The following is a 19,654-nucleotide window of genomic DNA, read 5'->3' as shown; positions in this document are numbered from 1 at the left end:
AACCATTTAAGATTTGGAGATCAAAAGAATCCAAGTATACGAAATAATGGTAACAAACATCCAAAATCCATTAAGGATGATGTATAATACACTACTAATGTCATGGATTCATTAGCACTTTTCCATAATAACAATTTTACTTATGACAAAATACATACCAAAGATTTAGTCACAACTAACAAGTAAGGTTGGAAATTATCTTTCTTCAAGCCACATAGTCAAAATCTCAAATATCTTAGCAAAGAGAATTTATGTCCCTCATGATATTATATACAACGGAGGGAACAATAAAAAAAAAACGAAAGATGCTAAAAGGAATATTCTTACCTTCGTCATATTTTCAAAATAGTTGCCCAAGATGGCAGAGTCTCATACTGATAATATGTTATAAAATAAATATTATAAAGTAAATACACCAAACATAAGTATATAGAAAGAGACTGATATACTATTCAATCTTTAACTTAAGAAAGATTTCATTGTCTATTTAATTTCTACAAATGAACTCATATTTATAGGAGGAAATAAGTTAACAACTTGGTGGGCAAGTATTCTTGGTGCCAAGTTCACGTGATGGGCATCCAACTTACAATAAATTTTGATTATTTTTGTTTTTGCAAAAACTTCTCTAAAAGACGATTCCTTTCAAAAAAAATAAAAAAATTGTAAAACTGTTTTTCCAAAAACTCAAACACAAAATTTGGTGTTTATCTTTACAGAAATATGACCGTCATGATCTACTGAGAGTTCTCATAACAAACCGCTTCCCATTTTTTTTTTCTTCAAATATTCCACGACAAGACTTCCTTCGAAGGAGATAAACATGCACCGATGTGTTGCATAAGTACATTCTAATCAATTGTAGAATAACAATATTTTTATATAATTAAAATGTTGCACAATTAATAAAAAAAATGTTGCAGACTGACTTTTAATATATATATATATATATATCCATTTCAAGTATAATATTCGACTCCACTCGTTCACATGGAGAATTACCTAACATTACATCTGATTTGGCATATGCCAATTTAGTTTTCTGATTAGATTAGAAGTGATTTCCTAAACGTATTATACTCCCTCCGTCCCATAATAAGCATCACCTTAGCCAAAAGAATTCATCCCATAATAAGTGTCATCTTAGGAAACCAAGACATAAATTGACTATTTTTTTCCAACTCTAACCTTAGACAAAACTGACAAGTTAAAGTAATATCTAAATGATGATTGAAAAAATCACATAGTAATTTGATATTGTTGAATTCCCAATGTCAAAAGGATTACTACTTGTGCATGCTCTAATCAAGAGGAAATAATAATTTATTTTTATTATATATGGTTAATTTAGTAAACTTCACATTGCATTATTGATTTCTTAATATGTGTGTTTTTAGCTAAGGTGACACATATTATGGGACGGAGGGAGTATTATATATTGCAGTCTCAATCATTATACATATAACAAAGTCAGTTATATCCTTGGTGACATGGTCGAGATCCCTCCATTATTAATCAGAGATTTTGAATTTAAGCCTTGGGATAGGACGGCTAGTTGCATTAGGGCGGTAGCAAGGGAAGTGTTGGGGGTCTCGACAGGTAGTCGTGGCCAGCATCGAGGGGACTGGTGGTGGAATGGAGAAGTTCAAGGGAAGGTGGAAGCAAAGAAGGTGGCGTATGCGAAGTTGATAGAAAGCAAGGATGAGGTGGAGCAGTGGACGAATAGGGAACTTTATAAGATGGCGAGGAAGGAGGCGAAGTTGGCGGTTTCGACGGCAAAAACGGCAGCTTTTGAACGCCTTTATGCTGAACTAGAAGAGAAAGGAGGGGATCAAAAATTGTTCAAGCTAGCCAAGGCGAGGGAGAGAAAGGCACGTGATGTGGTTCAAGTGAAGTGCATCAAGGACGAGCATGGCAAAGTATTGGTAGAGGAGACTCTCATTAGACGGAGATGGCAGTCATACTTCTCCAAACTCTTAAATGAAGAAGGGGACAGAGACATTGTGTTGGGAGATCTAGAACATACTGGAAGGCGTCAAGATTTTGGGTATTGCAGGAGTATTAAGGTTGAGGAGGTTAAGGGTGCTGTTCGTAGGATGCGCAGGGGAAGAGCGACCGGACCTGACGAGATTCCTGGGGAATTTTGGAAGAGTGCGGGCCCGACAGGTTTGGAGTGGCTGACTAGGTTGTTTAATGTCATCTTTAAGACGGCAATGATGCCTGAAGAATGGAGGTCGAGTGTAATGGTCCCTCTATACAAGAACAAGGGAGATATCCAGAGTTGCAACAACTATAGAGGTATCAAGCTACTAAGCCATACTATGAAAGTGTGGGAAAGGGTGGTGGAGATGAGGGTGAGGAAAGGCGTGTCTATTTCAGAGAATCAGTTCGGATTCATGCCGGGACGCTCAACTACAGAAGCCATCCATCTTGTGAGGAGACTGGTGGAGCAGTATAGGGAGAGGAAAAGGGACTTACACATGGTATTCATTGACCTAGAAAAGGCTTACGACAAAGTCCCAAGAGAAATCCTATGGAGATGCTTGGAGGCTAAAGGTGTACCTGTGGCGTACATTAGGGTGATCAAGGACATGTATGAGGGAGCCAAAACCAGGGTAAGGACAGTAGGAGGAGACTCAGAGCACTTTCCAGTTGTGATGGGGTTGCATCAAGGATCAGCTCTTAGTCCGTTCTTATTTGCCTTGGTGATGGATGGATTGACGCGGCAAATTCAAGGTGAGGTGCCATGGTGTATGCTTTTCGCGGATGACATAGTCCTGATCGATGAGACTCGTAGCGGAGTTAACGCTAAGCTGGAGGATTGGAGACAAACTCTGGAGTCTAAAGGGTTTAAGCTGAGTAGGACCAAGACAGAGTACTTAGAGTGTAAGTTTAGTGAAGCACCTCAGGAGGCCGGCTTGGAAGTGAGGCTTGGTACCCAAGTCATCCAGAAGAAAAGTAGTTTCAAGTATCTTGGGTCTATTATGCAAGGCAGCGGGGAGATTGACGATGATGTCACACATCGTATTGGGGCAGGGTGGATGAAATGGAGGCTTGCTTCCGGAGTGCTATGTGACAAGAAGGTGCCACCACAACTTAAGGGAAAGTTCTACAAAGCGGTGGTTAGACCGACTATGTTGTATGGGGCGGAGTGTTGGCCAGTTAAGGTTTCTCACGTTCAAAAGATGAAAGTTGCTGAGATGAGAATGTTGAGATGGATGTGTGGCCACACCAGGAGTGACAGGATTAGGAATGAGGATATTCGGGACAAGGTGGGAGTGGCCTCGGTGGAAGACAAGATGCGAGAAGCGAGATTGAGATGGTTTGGGCATGTGAAGAGGAGAGACACGGATGCCCCAGTGCGGAGGTGTGAGAGGTTGGCCATGGATGGTTTCAGACGAGGTAGGGGTAGGCCAAAGAAGTATTGGGGAGAGGTAATTAGACACGACATGGCGCAGTTACAGCTTACCGAGGACATGACCTTAGATAGGAGGGTTTGGAGGACCCATATTAGGGTAGAAGGCTAGTAGATAGTCTCATTACCCTGCCTTATTAATAGTCGCATTATCGTAGTATAATTTCTTGTGCTCTAATTTATGCTATTATGCTATTATCTGTTATTTCCTGTGCTTTGATTATTCTATGTTATCTGTGTCGCTTGCGTTACTTCATTTCCATATCGCTTTGAATCTCTTAGCCGTATCTGACCTCTTTTTATGTTTTTATTGAGTCGAGGGTCTCTCGGAAACAGCCATCCTACCTTGGTAGGAGTAAGGTCTGCGTACACTCTACCCTCCCCAGACCCCACGTTGTGGGATTTCACTGGGTTGTTGTTGTTGTTGAATTTAAGCCACAATCACCCCAAAAACCTTGGACGCCTTAGTTTCGCACTCCCGTGGGTTTAATTTGGAAATTGTGAAATTAAGGGATATGTGCAAGTAGAAATGTCAATTTGCATATTATTTCTCTTTCTTGATTCTATGACATCTACAGAAGATGGTTAGCTAGATCAGTCCTCAAAATCGTATAGTCACGTGGATTTAGAAAGATACGCAATTTAAAATACAATATGGGGCTTCCTTTCACCGCGCTCTCCGAACCATGCTGGATAGTAACCCATCTCGGAGAGATCACTTTGATGTCAAAAAACAAACACCCACAATTAAGAATAAGGTAAAATTGAAGTGGGATTAACAACGAGCAAGTGCAATAAGCTGATCGACGACAGTGGTATCAGCCAATGTACTTGTGTCCCCAAGTTCGTCTAAGCTATTGGAAGCAATTTTCCTCAAAATTCTCCTCATTATTTTCCCACTCCTTGTCTTTGGTAGACCTGGTGCCCAGTGAATCTTGTCTGGTGCAGCAAAACCTCCAATCTGACAATGTCAAATAATTTAACCTATTAATTATGGAGCATTTTCTAAAGGCCATCCACAAATCGTACTTTTGGACATGGGTTCATCTGCTTCAACATATTTAACAAAGGCAAAAAGAATATCATACCTTATCTCTGACAACCTTTGTAAGACTTTTTCTGAGTTCCTCACTGTATGGAACACCTTCAGCCAAAGTAACAAATGCGTATATCCCTTGTCCTTTAACCTGATTAATTTCCAACAACATACAGGATTAGACTTGTGTCCAAACAATGAAAAACTAATTCTGATCATCAGTATATTGATATACCTCATGTTCCACGCCAACGACAGCAGCTTCAACACACTGAGGATGTGAAACTAAAGCTGACTCTACTTCAGCTGTGCCAATGCGATGTCCACTGTATGCACAACATGGAAATAGTTCAAATAACAGAATAGCTAGTTTTACCAATATTAAAGAAAAGTATTTTCCTTCGTAAATTACGAGCTTCTAGTATAGTTTTTGCAAATTCAAGATTTGAGTTTTCAAGTTCCTACGTCAACTAGATCACTGGGTTCTGGAAAGATTTAAATTTCTTATGCTCTGCTCCAAACTTCCCTAAGCTAGAAAGTTTCTGAATGCACACACTTTTTTATACTATTACTATCTCCATTAAATTGGTTGAGGAATTAGCATTTAGAGGGCGTGGAAAATATGAAACATACTTACATACAATATACAAACTGAAGGACTACTATATACCTGACGTTAATAACATCATCTACTCTGCCAGTGAGCCAGTAGTAACCATCTTTGTCCCTACATCCAAGAGTTGGTTTATACACGTACTATATGATCATGGAAAGGAATAAATTTTAGACTAAAATGTCCAAAATATTAACACAGCCAGAAAATTAAGTACCTGTTGCAACCATCACCACTAAAATAATATCCAGGGAAGGCACTAAAGTATGTAGTCTCATATCTTTCATGATCCCCATACAGTGTTCTGAATGCAGAAGGCCATGAACTTTTCACACATAAATATCCACTGCACTCACCTTCTAATTCCATACCCTTCTCATCCACTATTACTGGCTGCAATATTAATTAATATTACATCATAATATTAGAAATAGCTGAGGTACTCTAAACATAGTATATATAGTGCATCACTACAAAAAAATAGGTAATTTGCGGAGGTTGAAAGTTACAATTCACGAAGGTTTTAGCCTCCACTAATTGCTAGAAGAGGCCAAAACCTCCGCGGATTGCAACTTTCAACCTCCGCAAATTATCCATTTTTTTGTAGTCATTTATTCATGTTTCCTGTTGTAGGTACCTGGACTCCAAAAAATGGCAATGTAGCAGAACCAGGCTTCTGTGGCCAAGCTCCTGGTAATGGAGTAATCTGCAAGCCAAAAATTATTAAGACCTAGTTAGGCAATTCATTTGTATTTCCCTGGCAAGAGTAATGAACTAGAACCCAGAGTACATGCCGGTGTTTGTTCATTAACTTAAAGTGAAATAGAACGTTATACTCACCCGGTTCCAAACGCTAGTTGCTTTAGCAAACTGAATTGGTATCAAAACATTTGACGATTTTCAGAAACAATAAATTATTTACCTTTTTCCAAGTCTACCATTAGTCCGCTAGTGTTCCAATTATTGGTGTACTAATTAAGTGAGACGTTTAAAAATACATAAAAGACTTGTTACATTAATAATCTTCTGTTTAAGTTTATCAAATGCCTTTCTTAAAGGCTTGCAGAAATAGAATACTAGACCCCAGAAGTGATTGGACTTTAGTTTATAAAAAGTCATTTTTTAACTTTCTTCTTTTTTCTTGTTATTGAAGTAATTTGACAGGTGTATATATATATAGGAAGAAAGAATTTGATATACTTCAATATATAGACAAAAGAGCAAATATTGAAATACCATGAAGCCTCCAGTTTCTGTTTGCCACCATGTGTCTGATATAGGGCACTTTCCATCTCCTACAACATTGAAAAACCACCTGCCCCATACATAAAAAATAACGTTATAGATAATTATATTATTACTTTTTCAGAAAGTTCTCATACTCAAGGAAAAAATTACAAAATAAAAGATCCATAGGTAAAGAAAGAAACCTCCATGCACTCGGATTGATTGGCTCACCAACACTTCCCAGAACCCTCAAAGATTTTCTTGAATATCGAGTGACATGCTACAAATATATTTATAACAAATTAGAAATATTTTCATCAATAACAAGAGACATACCATAAAAACATTTATGACCAAAAAAAGAAAGTAAAAATCATTTATAAGCTAGTGTATTTAGGTCATACATAAATTTCTCGAATGAGAAGAATTTTTACTGTCAAAGTCATGTAAAGAAGGAGAGGCTACTAAAGCCTTAGCCTTAGATCCCAAAATTTTGAGGCCCCAAAATTTTTTAATAAGTAATTTTATTAAACAATATTAAACTTTTTAAAAAGATAGTAAAAAGGTATAAATCGTTATTAAAAGAGAACAAAAGAAAGTTGCCTACTTTTTATCAAAAGAAATATTTTAGAACTTCGAATTAAATTACTCAAATCTTTATACTAGTAAATAAAGTTTTTATAACAAGAGCAAACACATGATTAACATCTTATTAGCTTGAATTAACTCTTCCTAATACAAAATAATAATATTTCTATTTATGTCTTGTAAAAATGCTAAACTATAAAAAATTATGGAAAAAAACAATACTATTGTTTGCATGTCTATGTATACATATAAATTATTTAAGACATCTTATAAAAATTGGTTTTATGCCCCTTTTTACTGAGCTGCCTTGTGTGTAGCATTTGTTACTTGAAATCTATTGACCCAGAGAATGAAATATTAATTTGAGGTTTAGGCTTACCTCATCTCCCTCGCGCATGAGAGACCTTACTAATGTGGGAGCGGTATAAAAAATTGAAACCTTGTACTTATCAACAATATCCCAGCAGCGTCCAGCATCTGGATAGTTTGGAGCCTGTAATATATAAGTGATAATATGTATGTGTGATACAACCCAAGTTGCATCAAGGCCTTTCACAAGGACCCAAGCTCGTGAACTTCAAGCAATGTAAGGGTTATTCATGAAGAGGGACGTACTTGAGTACACTCTATAGCCCTCCGGGGGATTCCAAGTGTTGATGATTGCATGGGAGGAGGGATTGGAGAAGAGTGTTGACGATGGCTATGCTTGCAATGAGGCTATTACTTAAAAGCTAGCATTTTCAAGTTTCATTTATGAGGAAGACCAACCAAACAATGCCCTTACTTCATTAAGGGTAGAATTGTAATAGCTTAGTTGTCTTCCTTAGCTTTCTAGTATAAATAACTTGTCTAAACATTTCCTAGGGTAGATTTGGATGAATATTGAAATTACTAAACTCATTGAGAGTAGAGAGGTTGTGAAGCTTTTGATTGTGAACCTTGTTGAGAGGATTGGTTGCTTGGGATCACAAGTCCCTTGAGGTCATCCTAGGAGTTTGGTGCTCTATTGATTACAATTTGAAGGTCTTAGTTATTATAGAACTTTGGTTGTCAAATTATGTCTTTAGTTATGTCAATCTAGGCTCCTTCCCCATGGTTTGTATACCCCTCTCCCCACCCCACAAAGGCCTTGGCTTGATATTTCAATGGATTTTGTATTGGGTTTGCCAAGGACAAAAAGGGGCAAAGATAGCATTTTTGTTGTTGTTGACTGCTTTTCAAAGATGGCTCATTTTATGCATGTCATAAAATTAATGAAGCATCTCACACTGCATCTTTGTTTGTTGAACATGTGGTCAAATTGCATGGTATTCCCAAAACCATAGTGAGTGATAGGGACTCTAAGTTCCTTAGCCACTTTTGGAAGGAATTGTGGGGACGACTTGGGACTAAGTTGTTGTTTTCTACATCTTGTCACCCACAAACCGATGGCCAAACCGAGTTTGTGAATAGGACTTTAGGTCTATTCTTAGGGTCATGGTTAAGGGAAAATTAGCATCTTGGGAAGATCATTTGCCTTTAGTTGAATTTGCATATAATAGAGTCATTCATAGTACAATTGGCATGTCTCCATTTGAGGTTGTTTATGGTTTTAATCCACTAACCCCCCTAGATCTCACCCCTTTGTCTCAAGATGTTGTTTTGAGTTTAGATGTAAACAAATGGGCCGAGGCCATGAAGAAGTTGCATGAAAAGGTGAGACTTCACTTTGAGAAGAAGAATCAAGAGACGCCCAACAAAGCAAACAAAGGCCGCAAGAGAGTTGTGCTTGAACCGGGTGATTGGGTTTGGGTACATTTTCGCAAGGAGCGGTTTCCCAACAAAAGGAAGACCAAGTTGATGCCTAGAGGAGATGGTCCATTTGAGGTGCTTGAGCGACTCAATGACAATGCATACAAGATCGATCTTCCCCCGAAATATCAAGTCCATAACACCTTCAATGTATGTGATCTCTCTCCTATGGATGTGGATGATGGTGACCCCTTAAATTTGAGGACAAATTATTTTCAAGAAGGGGAGAATGATACAACCCAAGTTGCATCAAGTCCTTTCACAAAGAGCCAAGCTCGTGAACTTCAAGCAATGCAAGGATTATTCATGAAGAGGGACGTACTTGAGTACACTCTAGAGCCCTCCGGGGGATTCCAAGTGTTGATGATTGCATGAGAGGAGGGATTGGAGAAGAGTGTTGAAGATGGCTATGCTTGCAATGAGGCTATTACTTAAAGGCTAGCATTTTCAAGTTTCATTTATGAGGAAGACCAACCAAACAATGCCCTTACTTCATTAAGGGTAGAATTGTAATAGCTTAGTTGTCTTTCTTAGTTTTCTAGTATAAATAACTTGTCTAAACATTTCCTAGGGTAGATTTGGATGAATATTGAAATTACTAAACTCATTGAGAATAGAGAGCTTGTGAAGCTTTTGATTGTGAATCTTGTTGAGAGGATTGGTTGCTTGGGATCACAAGTCCCTTGAGGTCATCCTAGGAGTTTGGTGCTCTATTGATTACAATTTGAAGATCTTAGTTATTATAGAACTTTGGTTGTCAAATTGTGTCTTTAGTTGTGCCAATCTAGTTATCCTTTGTTTTCCTTGTCATTTTCTTATCCTTTTTATTTCCTTTATTGTATCAATGTGTATGTAACTTAAATTCTTAGGAGATTCACTAAATAGATTCTTGGCGTTGTGCAATGAAAATCGAAAAAAAAGAAGGTTAAAGGCAAGTAATTACCCCTTCAAAAACCACATTAGTTGCTCCATTTAGCAAAGGTCCATATGTAACGTAGCTATGTCCAGTAATCCAACCACAGTCAGCTGTACACCTACAAAACACAGCAAAAATAATTACCTAAAATAAATGAACAAGAAAGAAAAAAAATGGAAAACCAATAACCAAAAGTAGGAAGTAGTAATTTGATTTTGGTACTTCTCTATTTCGTTTTGACCCCTATTAGATGGCAGCCTTCTTGCTGGTGACTTTAACTTGTCAAAAATCGAAGTACTTTGGAGTCATTTGACAGTGAGAAGAGTGCAATTGTATCTTGTGAAATGAGCTAATCTTATTTGGTTTGAGGTGAATTATTTTACCTAGAGAAAGTGATTTCTAATTAATTGCAAAGATTTTTCAACTCGGGGCTAGTCACATTATATAGATTAGTAAAATAATAAGGGCTGGGTTGTGGGAACATTTTTTGGTGATTGCAGTTATAAGTAAAGCGTAAAACCAAAGTGAGAATTATAACGAAAAAATGACTTGAGTCCATTGCTAATTTGGTGCGAACTATAATTTCCTTCAAGAAAATTTTAGTAACAATTTATGTCACTTAAATCGAATTTCAGAAACTAAGAAAGAAAAATTATTGATAATATCCATCCGTATCTATAAATGAAATCCATTTGCTAAAGCTATTGAAGGAAGAAAGGTCTGGAAAAACTTACCAATAAATGTCTTTTGGTTTGTAGTCAAATGCATACTTGAATGTTATCGCAGTGTATACCATATAGCCTCCAGTTGTATGAAGAACACCCTTAATTAACATCAACTAAAATCCATCAAAATACTGAAACATATGAAAATAATATATAGCACAACTAGTACATGCATGAAATTAATTAACCTTAGGCTTTCCAGTACTGCCACTGGTGTAAAGCAAGAAAAGCGGATCTTCTGCATCAACCCATTCCACATCACATGTAACTGGATATTTTGGAACAACATCCTGGAATAATACAAAATAATTTGGATATTAGTTGATATAAAAAAAAATCAGCAAAAATGCATTTTGGTTCAGGTTTTTCTTTCAGCTTTAGGAGACATTCTTCATGGGTGGTACCCGAATTAATTAATGATTTATAGCATAGAAGTACTTGAACTAAATTTTGTAAATAGAATACACCTAAATTATATGTATAAAATGAAAAGTACTCCTAAATTGAAGACAGAAAATATGTATGAATTATTTAAAATCCCCAATACACCCAATTACCTATATAAAAGTCGAAGTTGGGCTGTACTAATTACCTGCCACCAAATATCTCTTCCTTCAACCCATTTAGTCATTTCTTTCTGCAATGCTGATTCATTCTCAAAAGTCAAACACACATCTGCAAGAGAGGAAAAAGGAAATTAGAAAATTTGCTGGAGGGAAAGTAATAGAAGGAGAGCCTTTATATGACAACCCTACGTCACTTGTAACCATTAAACTAGAGAATTCAGTATATATCGAGTGAAATATACATGTCACTGGAAAAAACCTATGGAAGTAACTACTTGAAATTTTACGTGTTCAGTGTTAAATATTACTCCCTCATTTTATTTCACGTGTCTTAATCTGGTTAGATTTATGAAAGTAAAGGAGATTTTTCAATCTTTTGATCTTAAATATTTTACGTGAATGTTGGAATTAAAGAGTTATTATAAATATAAAAAATTTAAAATTTCATTCTTTTTAAATTGAGTAAAACAGAAAGTAGGATACACATATTGAGACAGAAATAGTAATCAGGAAATGACGCATGTTGTTCCTAAAAGTGTCCGATTTTGTATTTTTGTCCTTGCTTAACAAAATCTTTTAAAAATGACTTTAGCTTGAAAAAATTCGCTTAGAAGAACTTTTATTGCCCATAAGGCACAAGTTTTGCAAGTTTGCTGTCTTGAAATATTCTGAATTTCTGCCTTATAGGCAAAACTAATTTATATCCATTTATCGCTTTGCCTAGCGAATTTTATGAAGTAGAGACTATTTTTTACTCCCTCTGTTCAATTTTACTTGTCCACTTTTGACTATGCACGCCCCTTAAGAAATAATAAATGAAGTGCTTAATTTACCAATATACTCATATTAATTGGAGCATATTTTTATTGAATTTGAAAAATGATTTGAAGTAAGTATTTAACATTATAGGTAAAAGCAGGAGAAAAGAAATTGTCTTGTCTGATATACTAAAAATGATAAGTAAAAGTGAAAATCTATTTTAAAATAGTGGACAAGTAAAAGTGAACGGAGGGAATATAAATTTTGTTAAGCAAAGCCAAAAGATAAGACCACCCCGCCATTTGTGAACTTATTTAATTTGGAAAGGTGCTAACTGCAAAAGTGTCTCATTGACCCACAATGAGGAAACGAACAAAACGAAAAAAATAATGAGGCAAGTTAAGTGCTGAATGAAGTATATTTATTTAATTTGCTGACCTATATTGACGCCATTTTGGGCAGATTCTTTCAAGGCAGCATCAACAATATCTTTGAGAAAAATAGTCTTGGGACCTCTCCTAACAGCGTTGCATGTTATGACAACCTTAGGCTTGCAATCCACAATCCTCTGTGCAAGAGATTCTGCTGAGAACCCCGCAAACACTACCTGTACTAAAACACACAACTTCAATTAGGTGCCAGGATTTAAAATTTGTGGGTTCGGGATTCTAACTCTTTAAAGTTATTGGGTTCTAAATTAATAATTTATACCTATTTGACAAAAAATTTAATACAAATATATAAGGGAAATCTACATGGTGTAGCTAACATTAGACCTTATTTTTATCTAGTAGCTATACTTTAATTTATTTACACCTCATAGCTAAAAGGTGTATATTAATTACACTCCATAACTAAAACATACAAAATAGGTTAAAATACAAAAGCAACCCCTATATCCACATTTTTCTCTCTCCTCCCTCCTTCTCCCTCCCTTCTGTTCTCAATATCGCCGCCGGAGCTCCGGCGAACGTGCTCCGGTCACTACTCCCTCATCGTCACCACTGCTTCATGCGAAAGCCAGACGGAACATTATAGGGATATTTTTTGTACTTGGGGAATCACTGATTAATTCATGTTGTTGTTGGTTGTGGTTCGTGTTGTTGTTGTGGTTCGCCAGAGAAGTAAGCTCCGGCGATGGCTGTTGCTATTGTTGTGGCGGAGAAGATTATGAGACTTTGTATTCATTTTGACGATGTTGTTGTTGTTGTTGGCTGTGGTGGTTGTTGTTGTTCACCGTCTCTATCTCTTCTCCCTCACGACGACGGCTGCTTACAACTCCGCCTCCCGTAGTGGTCAGATCCGGACGGAAACAGTCAGATCTGGCCGGAAATGTCTTTCTATTTTTGAATACAATCCGGTGTTGATGACGACGACGGTGACAGCGGTCAGATCTGGACGGGAACAACCAAATCTGACCGGAATTTTATTTCTTGTATTCAGTTTTGAGTGCATTCGTTAATTTTATTTCTTGTATACAAATGAATACAATGAATTTTGAAGTGTATACAAATGAATAGAGTGAAATTTATTTCTTGTATTCAGTTTTTGAGTGTATTCGTTAATTTTTTTAGTGCAAATTTTTGTGTTTTTGATGTTTTAGTTGAATACATCTGATTTGAATACAGCAAAATCTGACTCAACCGAATTTTGAATACAATCTGATTTCTGAATACAATTAACTGTAGTAAACTACCGTAGCGCGCACTGTAACTACGAAATGTAAATAGCTAAAATGTAGCTATGCCCAATTTAAAACCCCTAAATGTTAGTCATTTATGTAAAATTTCCAATATATAATTCAGACCAAAGGCATTTGATTCCACAAAACCCACGCCTGAAGGGCTAGCTCCGCCCCTGGGTGCAACTCTTGGAATTTTTAAGTTGTTGTAAAACATTTTTTGCTTTATTTTTTGGATTACTAATCCATTGAATGTGAATATATAGTCGCCTTTAAGGTGATATAGTAGTATAAGAAAATTAAATCCCATAAGTCTTACAGCTAATACCTTTAATTAGAAGTGTTGCATAGGTGGGTTGAACTAAATTTGGGCCGGTCAAAATGAATCGTGCTATTAAATGGGGGTGGCTCACCCAAAAGTTACACTTTTTTTTTTTGTATGATTTGTCCTTCAAAGGCGCTGATCTTTAATTTTTGCCCCTCAAATTGCTGGTCTTTCATTTTTGCCCTTCGCTTAAAAGAGTGGTCGAAAATATCCCGAGGTTCTGGATTCGAACCCCCTGCTCAGTTAAAAAAAAAGAATTTCGCAAGGCAAGGCTTTCGTGAAACCTCTGTGTAACAGCCCAGCCCGCTGGTCGTATTGTCCGTTTTGGACATAGGCCCGCACGACGTTCAACGCCTCACTAGGAGGTAAGGCATGCTTACATATATATACCCAACATCTCTCATGTGTTTTGCCGATGTGGGACTTTCCTCCTAAGTTAGGGTGCTACATACACCCCTCTTATGGACACAGCGTCCTCGCTGAGGTTTGCCCCACCGCATGGGATTTGCCTAGACTCAGCATTGAGGTTTGCCCCGCCTATCCGGGATTCACCTAAACTTATTGGCTCCAATACCATCTGTAACGACTCAGCCCGCTAATGATTTTATCCGCTTTGGGCCTAGGCTCGCACGGCTTTAAAACGCGTTACTAGGGTGTAAAGCCTGTTTACTTATATACCCAGCATCTCTCTTGTGTTTTAAATAAATATTTGGTAATTGTTTTAAAGACAAATGGAGGAAAACGGTATGAAAATGAACGAAGACGAAAGATAAGTAATATGAAACGCAATTATCTTTAACATAGATATAGTAAAAGGACTTTGTACGATTAGTTTTTATAAAACTTGATTGGTTTAATTGCTAAGTTATCTGTTATCCTGTTTGATCGGTGCATTTTACACAGATGAATTTTAGTACTGCTATTGCTCTGGTGGATCTGAGCTGTTTGGCTATTATTAGATAAATCAAATATATATATATATAAAGCAGCCACCTAAACTTTCTAATAGGTTTTTATACAATTAAAGAATTATTAACGAGTAACTATTCCAATTGACGATCTTCCATAACAACTTTCATATTTTGCAACAAAATAACCAAAATTGTTGTTGGGGACAGTTCGTATTTTTAGGTAAAAACTTATTTGAATTCGATAGTTACACTAATTCAAAGAATACATCATACATGTCTTCAAGCACATAATTATTACTATTATATGGAATACTTAGTTAATACACATTTTCACCAGAATTTATCACTTAACTATGATAATTAATTATTGTTTAATTTGATTGTGATAAGTTTTGCTGATATTTTTATATAGGTAAAGTGATTTTAGATATTTTTATAATATCGATAAACAAGAAGAAGATATAGCTACATTTTTTGAAGGAGGCAAGCAGCACAGAGTTGATACATTAGGAAAATTCTTTCTTATTTTAGCTAGCTCAATTTTGAACATTATGTATATATATACTATTCTGTTGAATTTGTTTTTGATTTAATAAAAAGATTAATAGACACTGTCTGTTGATATATTTACTTAAAAAGAAAAGAAAAAAAGAACAGAGATAGCTATATATTTTACTCAATTATTATTATTTAGAGAGAAATATAGGGTAAACATTACCGAGTGAATGGCACCAATCCGAGCACAGGCAAGCATAGCAATTGGAAGTTCCATAAGCATTGGCAAGTAAATGATAACTGCATCACGCTTGCCAACTCCAATATTTTTCAAGTAATTTGCCAGCTGTCACAAAGTAAATAAACTTTTCTATCATGACAAGTTTGTAAAAACAGGAATTTAACTTCTCTATGAGTTTCTGTACAAATTAGGTGAAACTAGTAACTAAATAATAAGACATAATTTAATGGAATAAGCTAAATTAACTGAAAATAACTTATACCGAGAACAAAGATATGTTGATCAAAAGAATTTTGATGAATTCATTTTTCAACCTCAAACTCAAAGAATAAATACAGTCAGAAATCATTTTGATTTGCTTGTTCCTGAAAATATTTTATCGTCTAGACGTAGTAGAGAATTGAGATTCGAAGTTTTTTTTAATTCTTTGAATTGGAATAGCGTTGATAGAAATTAAAAAATAATAAGACATAATTTAATGTTATAAGTTATACTAAAAATAAGGGGAAAAAAGACATAATTTAATGTAATAAGTTAAACTATACTAATAAGTATTTATTTATTTATCAATGTGTATATGTCGAATCCTTTTTTATTACCATTGATATTTCATGAAATACATTTTCTAGATCTCTTTTAGAATAAGTCGTCAATGTTGACTCAAGCAATTCCTACCCACCCACTTACTAAATACAAAGCAGTTGGGAGGATAGTTGAGAATAATAAATGTATGATTTAACATGTTAATTTTTTTTATGTTAAACTTGGTTTCCTACTTTGTATAATATGAAAGGAGTAGTTAATGAAATAAGAGTGCAGATAAATTCAAAAGAAAATAACCTGACAAACTCTGGCCAAGAGTTGGTTGTATGTCAAAATGCTATCACGACCAGGCTCATTTCCTTCCCAGAAAATTGCAATTTTGTCACCATTTCCAGCATCAATATTTCTGTCCAAGCAGTTGTAACATATGTTTGTTTTACCACCTTTGAACCACTGTTGCCAACCACGTAACACATGAGGGACTTTTTATATTGTTGTCCATTAAGTTTAAGAGAAACAATTTCTATAGTTAAATTTTTTGAGAAAATTTAAAGAAAACAACAGTACTAATAAGAGAAGATAGTTAAAAGATCAGAAAGTTGGGCATAATAAAAAGATCAATTTGTCCCTGCCACTATTTTAGCTAGTCTTGGGAATATAGGGACATTTAATTTGAGGTTCTAATAAACTATCTCCATCCTTTGGTATGTTGGACAAGCATAAATAATTTTGAGATAAAAATTTAGTATTGTATTATCTCTTGTTTGATTACTGATTCTAAGGGGTCGTTTAGTAGAAGGTATAAGCTAGGATATCCCAGCACTAATTTTTATACCATGTTTGGTAGAAGGTATAAAGGATAAATTTATACCTTCTACCAAACATGGTATAAAAATTAGTGCTGGGATATCCCAGCTTATACCTTCTTATCCCACATATACTGGGATTATTTTATACCATCTTTTATATGGTATAAAATAATCCCAATAGATGGGATAAATTAGTCCCGGGATAATTTCGACTATCTACCAAATGACCCTTAAGAGTATGATTAAAAATAGTGCGGGGATAAATTATTCCTGCCAGATAGTGGAAAAATAGTACACGGATTAGTTATCTCTAGATAAAATAATAAAAATGACAACAATACTGCTGAGATCCCTCAAATTCTTTTTCTGCTAAATAAGGTGGAGGATATTTTTGTAAACAAACAACATCCTCTTAGTAATGACACGTTATTTTTTTTAATACAACAAACCAAACAACTAATAAAAAAGAATAACAAGATGAATAATTTCATCATAACTGGTCCCAATATAACTAATCCGAGAAATATGAAAACAGAATAGGAGAGTGACAAACCTCTATATTGACTTTGCCCTTACGAATGTCAAGATTGTCGGTGTAAACAGTTTGACCCCATCTCTCTTTCCAGTAGAACTCCGATGCTGTGTCTGACCAGAATCCTGCTGGATCCTCCACTGATCTATCATACATCTCCACATACTGTGCAAAAACATGACAATCCCAAATTAATATAATAGATCAGCAAAGTACACTAATTGCTAAAAATGAGTAGCCGATTCAACAATGGAGAAACTCATTTTTTCAATTCAAAACAAATAATAATGTCAAAATTCTGAATCTAAAATATAGCAACTGATAAAGAGTAGCTGTGTAGGTACGAGTTAGGGTGTCAATCTAGTATAGCACTGCTAACAGGACGGTCAATCGATAGAGAAAGAAAAACTTCTCACATGATGGACACATTAATGGATCAGAAAAGATGAAAAAGGGGAATTAAGCTAACTTTGTGAATGGAAGAAACATGAGCTTGGCTTGATAAATCTTGATTTGGGAATACAAGATTAATCTCTTCAGATGCAAGACCCTCTCCAATGGTAATACAGTTCGATCCTTCTAAAGGTCTTTTCATGATCACCACTTGTTCAGCTCCCCCTTAATTGGTTGCTGCTATTCACTAATCAAAACTATGTCTGGCGTTTCAGCTTTAATTTGGTCGGACCAAACAAAATGTTCCCTGATTGTACTTTTAGTTAAATGAGATAAGCAGTCAAATCTGGCAACCCAATAAATATAGACATTTATGAGGGGAATGAATAATCGGGAATCTTGATTTGGAGCAAGTCAAAACGCACTAAAGATCATGATGAAATAGACGATATATATATATATATATATATATATATATATATATATATATATATATGAACTACTCTTTGGTTCCATGCCATTTTTTATTTTTTTTATTTTTTATTATACACTTATCGGCTAGACTTGTTATATCAATAGGAGTAGTATATTTAATTTATCAGTGCACAAGACAAAAAATTGGACGAGATCTTTGGAGACATGAACTATGTGTAATTAAAGAGCTGGCTTTACCAAAATATGGAAGCAAAATCTTTGAAAATCTCCACAAATATTATTTGCCCCTTAATAAAATATTACTTCAAATGGCGCCCTTTCATCTTTATTTGATACATTCACGATCAGTACCTTCATGTTCCTCAAGTTAATTGTATTTGCTTGAATTTTTTTGGCATATATAGTATTGATTCTCATAACAAGCAAGATTTAGAAGTCATAAAAGGAGGAGGAAAAATAATATATTGAGTGGTGTAAATCAGTAGTATAACTTTTTCTTTTTCTCCTATCTAGGCCTCTACCAACCTCCTCACCAAAAAATAACAAAATTCTTTACCTGTTTATGTCCAGTGTATATAAATTCCTAAGTGGTAAGAAAAAACATCATATGAATTATGACGATATGGTTTTGTTCATGAATATCATAGATGTTACTGTGCCAACCTCTCTTTGGTTAAAGTGAAAAAGGATAAAAGAACAGCTCATTGGTACAACTGGTATCTTATATTTTAAAAATGTAATTAGTTGTCACGTATTTATTAATTCACCTCCATTGTCATAGTGTGGATCGGCACAAATTTAGGGAAACTTACGGAACCACTATATTTTGAAAGATTCTCACCAATTATAGATACTTTTTCATATTTATCATTTGTGTTATAAAATAAAGACTATAAAATAAATACACAGGAGAAATATATATATAGAGAGAGTAAGATTGTGTATTGCTTATCTTCTATGTTACAAAACATATGGCCTCATATTTATAGAAGTAAAAACCCTAGATGGCCAAGTAATTAGAGGACACGTAGTGGCCAAGATTTTTGGTGACTAAACATCCTTGATGGCAAAGTATAGGAGGAAACCTAGTGGCCAAAAATTTTGATGACTAAGAAATAATCTTGCTCTCCAAGATAGTCATGATATCCAAGCATTAATCTATAAACTTGGTGGCCACTTTTACATGGTGACATCTAATATATAAACTTGGTAGCCACTTTCACTTGGTGGATATCCACCAATAATATATTTACAACACTCCCCTTTGGATGTCCATTAATTAGATGTTGTGCCTCGTTAAAACCTTATTAGGAAAAACCCTGTAGGAAAAAGTCCTAATAAAGGAAAAAGAGTACACATATCTAGTAATACGCTTTGAGAGCTGCCTCATTAAAAACCTTACCAAGAAAACCCAATGGGACAAAACCTTGGTTAAGGAAAAAAGAGTACAACACGTATTTCACTCCCCCTGACAAGGACCGAAATTCAGATGTCAGAGTCTTTGCATTCCAATCTTGAATATCATCTTCTCAAGAATTGATGTTGGCAAAGATTTGGTGAACAAATCTGCAGGATTGTCACTTGAACGAATTTGTTGCACATCAATATCACCATTTTTCTTGAGATCATGTGTGAAAAATAACTTTGGTGAAA

The 19,654-nt window shown here is 35.4% G+C and overlaps 1 protein-coding gene across 3 annotated transcripts; it reads right to left on the bottom strand.

Annotated features, from left to right (window-relative positions):
- Window positions 1-4,005: 4,005 nt before the first annotated feature.
- On the bottom strand, window positions 4,006-18,405 carry LOC132603368 (acetyl-coenzyme A synthetase, chloroplastic/glyoxysomal-like). Of its 3 annotated transcripts, none has more exons than XM_060316397.1 (18): window positions 18,239-18,405; window positions 17,195-17,338; window positions 16,130-16,285; window positions 15,272-15,394; window positions 12,075-12,243; window positions 10,904-10,986; window positions 10,500-10,601; window positions 10,321-10,409; window positions 9,614-9,704; window positions 7,259-7,372; window positions 6,495-6,571; window positions 6,301-6,379; window positions 5,702-5,770; window positions 5,282-5,457; window positions 5,122-5,178; window positions 4,687-4,777; window positions 4,504-4,602; window positions 4,006-4,376 (listed from the first exon to the last, which is right to left on the bottom strand). In XM_060316397.1, the coding sequence occupies exons 2-18, from the start codon at window positions 17,327-17,329 to the stop codon at window positions 4,191-4,193; spliced, it is 1,896 nt and encodes a 631-aa protein (XP_060172380.1). In that variant the 5' UTR covers window positions 17,330-17,338; window positions 18,239-18,405; the 3' UTR covers window positions 4,006-4,190. The 3 variants fall into 3 exon arrangements, with proteins under 3 accessions (XP_060172380.1, XP_060172378.1, XP_060172379.1); XM_060316395.1 differs by lacking the exon at window positions 18,239-18,405 and adding an exon at window positions 17,643-18,008; XM_060316396.1 differs by lacking the exons at window positions 7,259-7,372; window positions 18,239-18,405 and adding an exon at window positions 17,643-18,008.
- Window positions 18,406-19,654: the final 1,249 nt, after the last annotated feature.

This window comes from Lycium barbarum, chromosome 7 (genome assembly GCF_019175385.1).
Source record: "Lycium barbarum isolate Lr01 chromosome 7, ASM1917538v2, whole genome shotgun sequence".
Classification (NCBI taxonomy): Eukaryota; Viridiplantae; Streptophyta; class Magnoliopsida; order Solanales; family Solanaceae; genus Lycium; species Lycium barbarum.
Note: the sequence above shows the minus strand (reverse complement) of the source record. Positions and strands in the feature narration are given on the sequence as shown.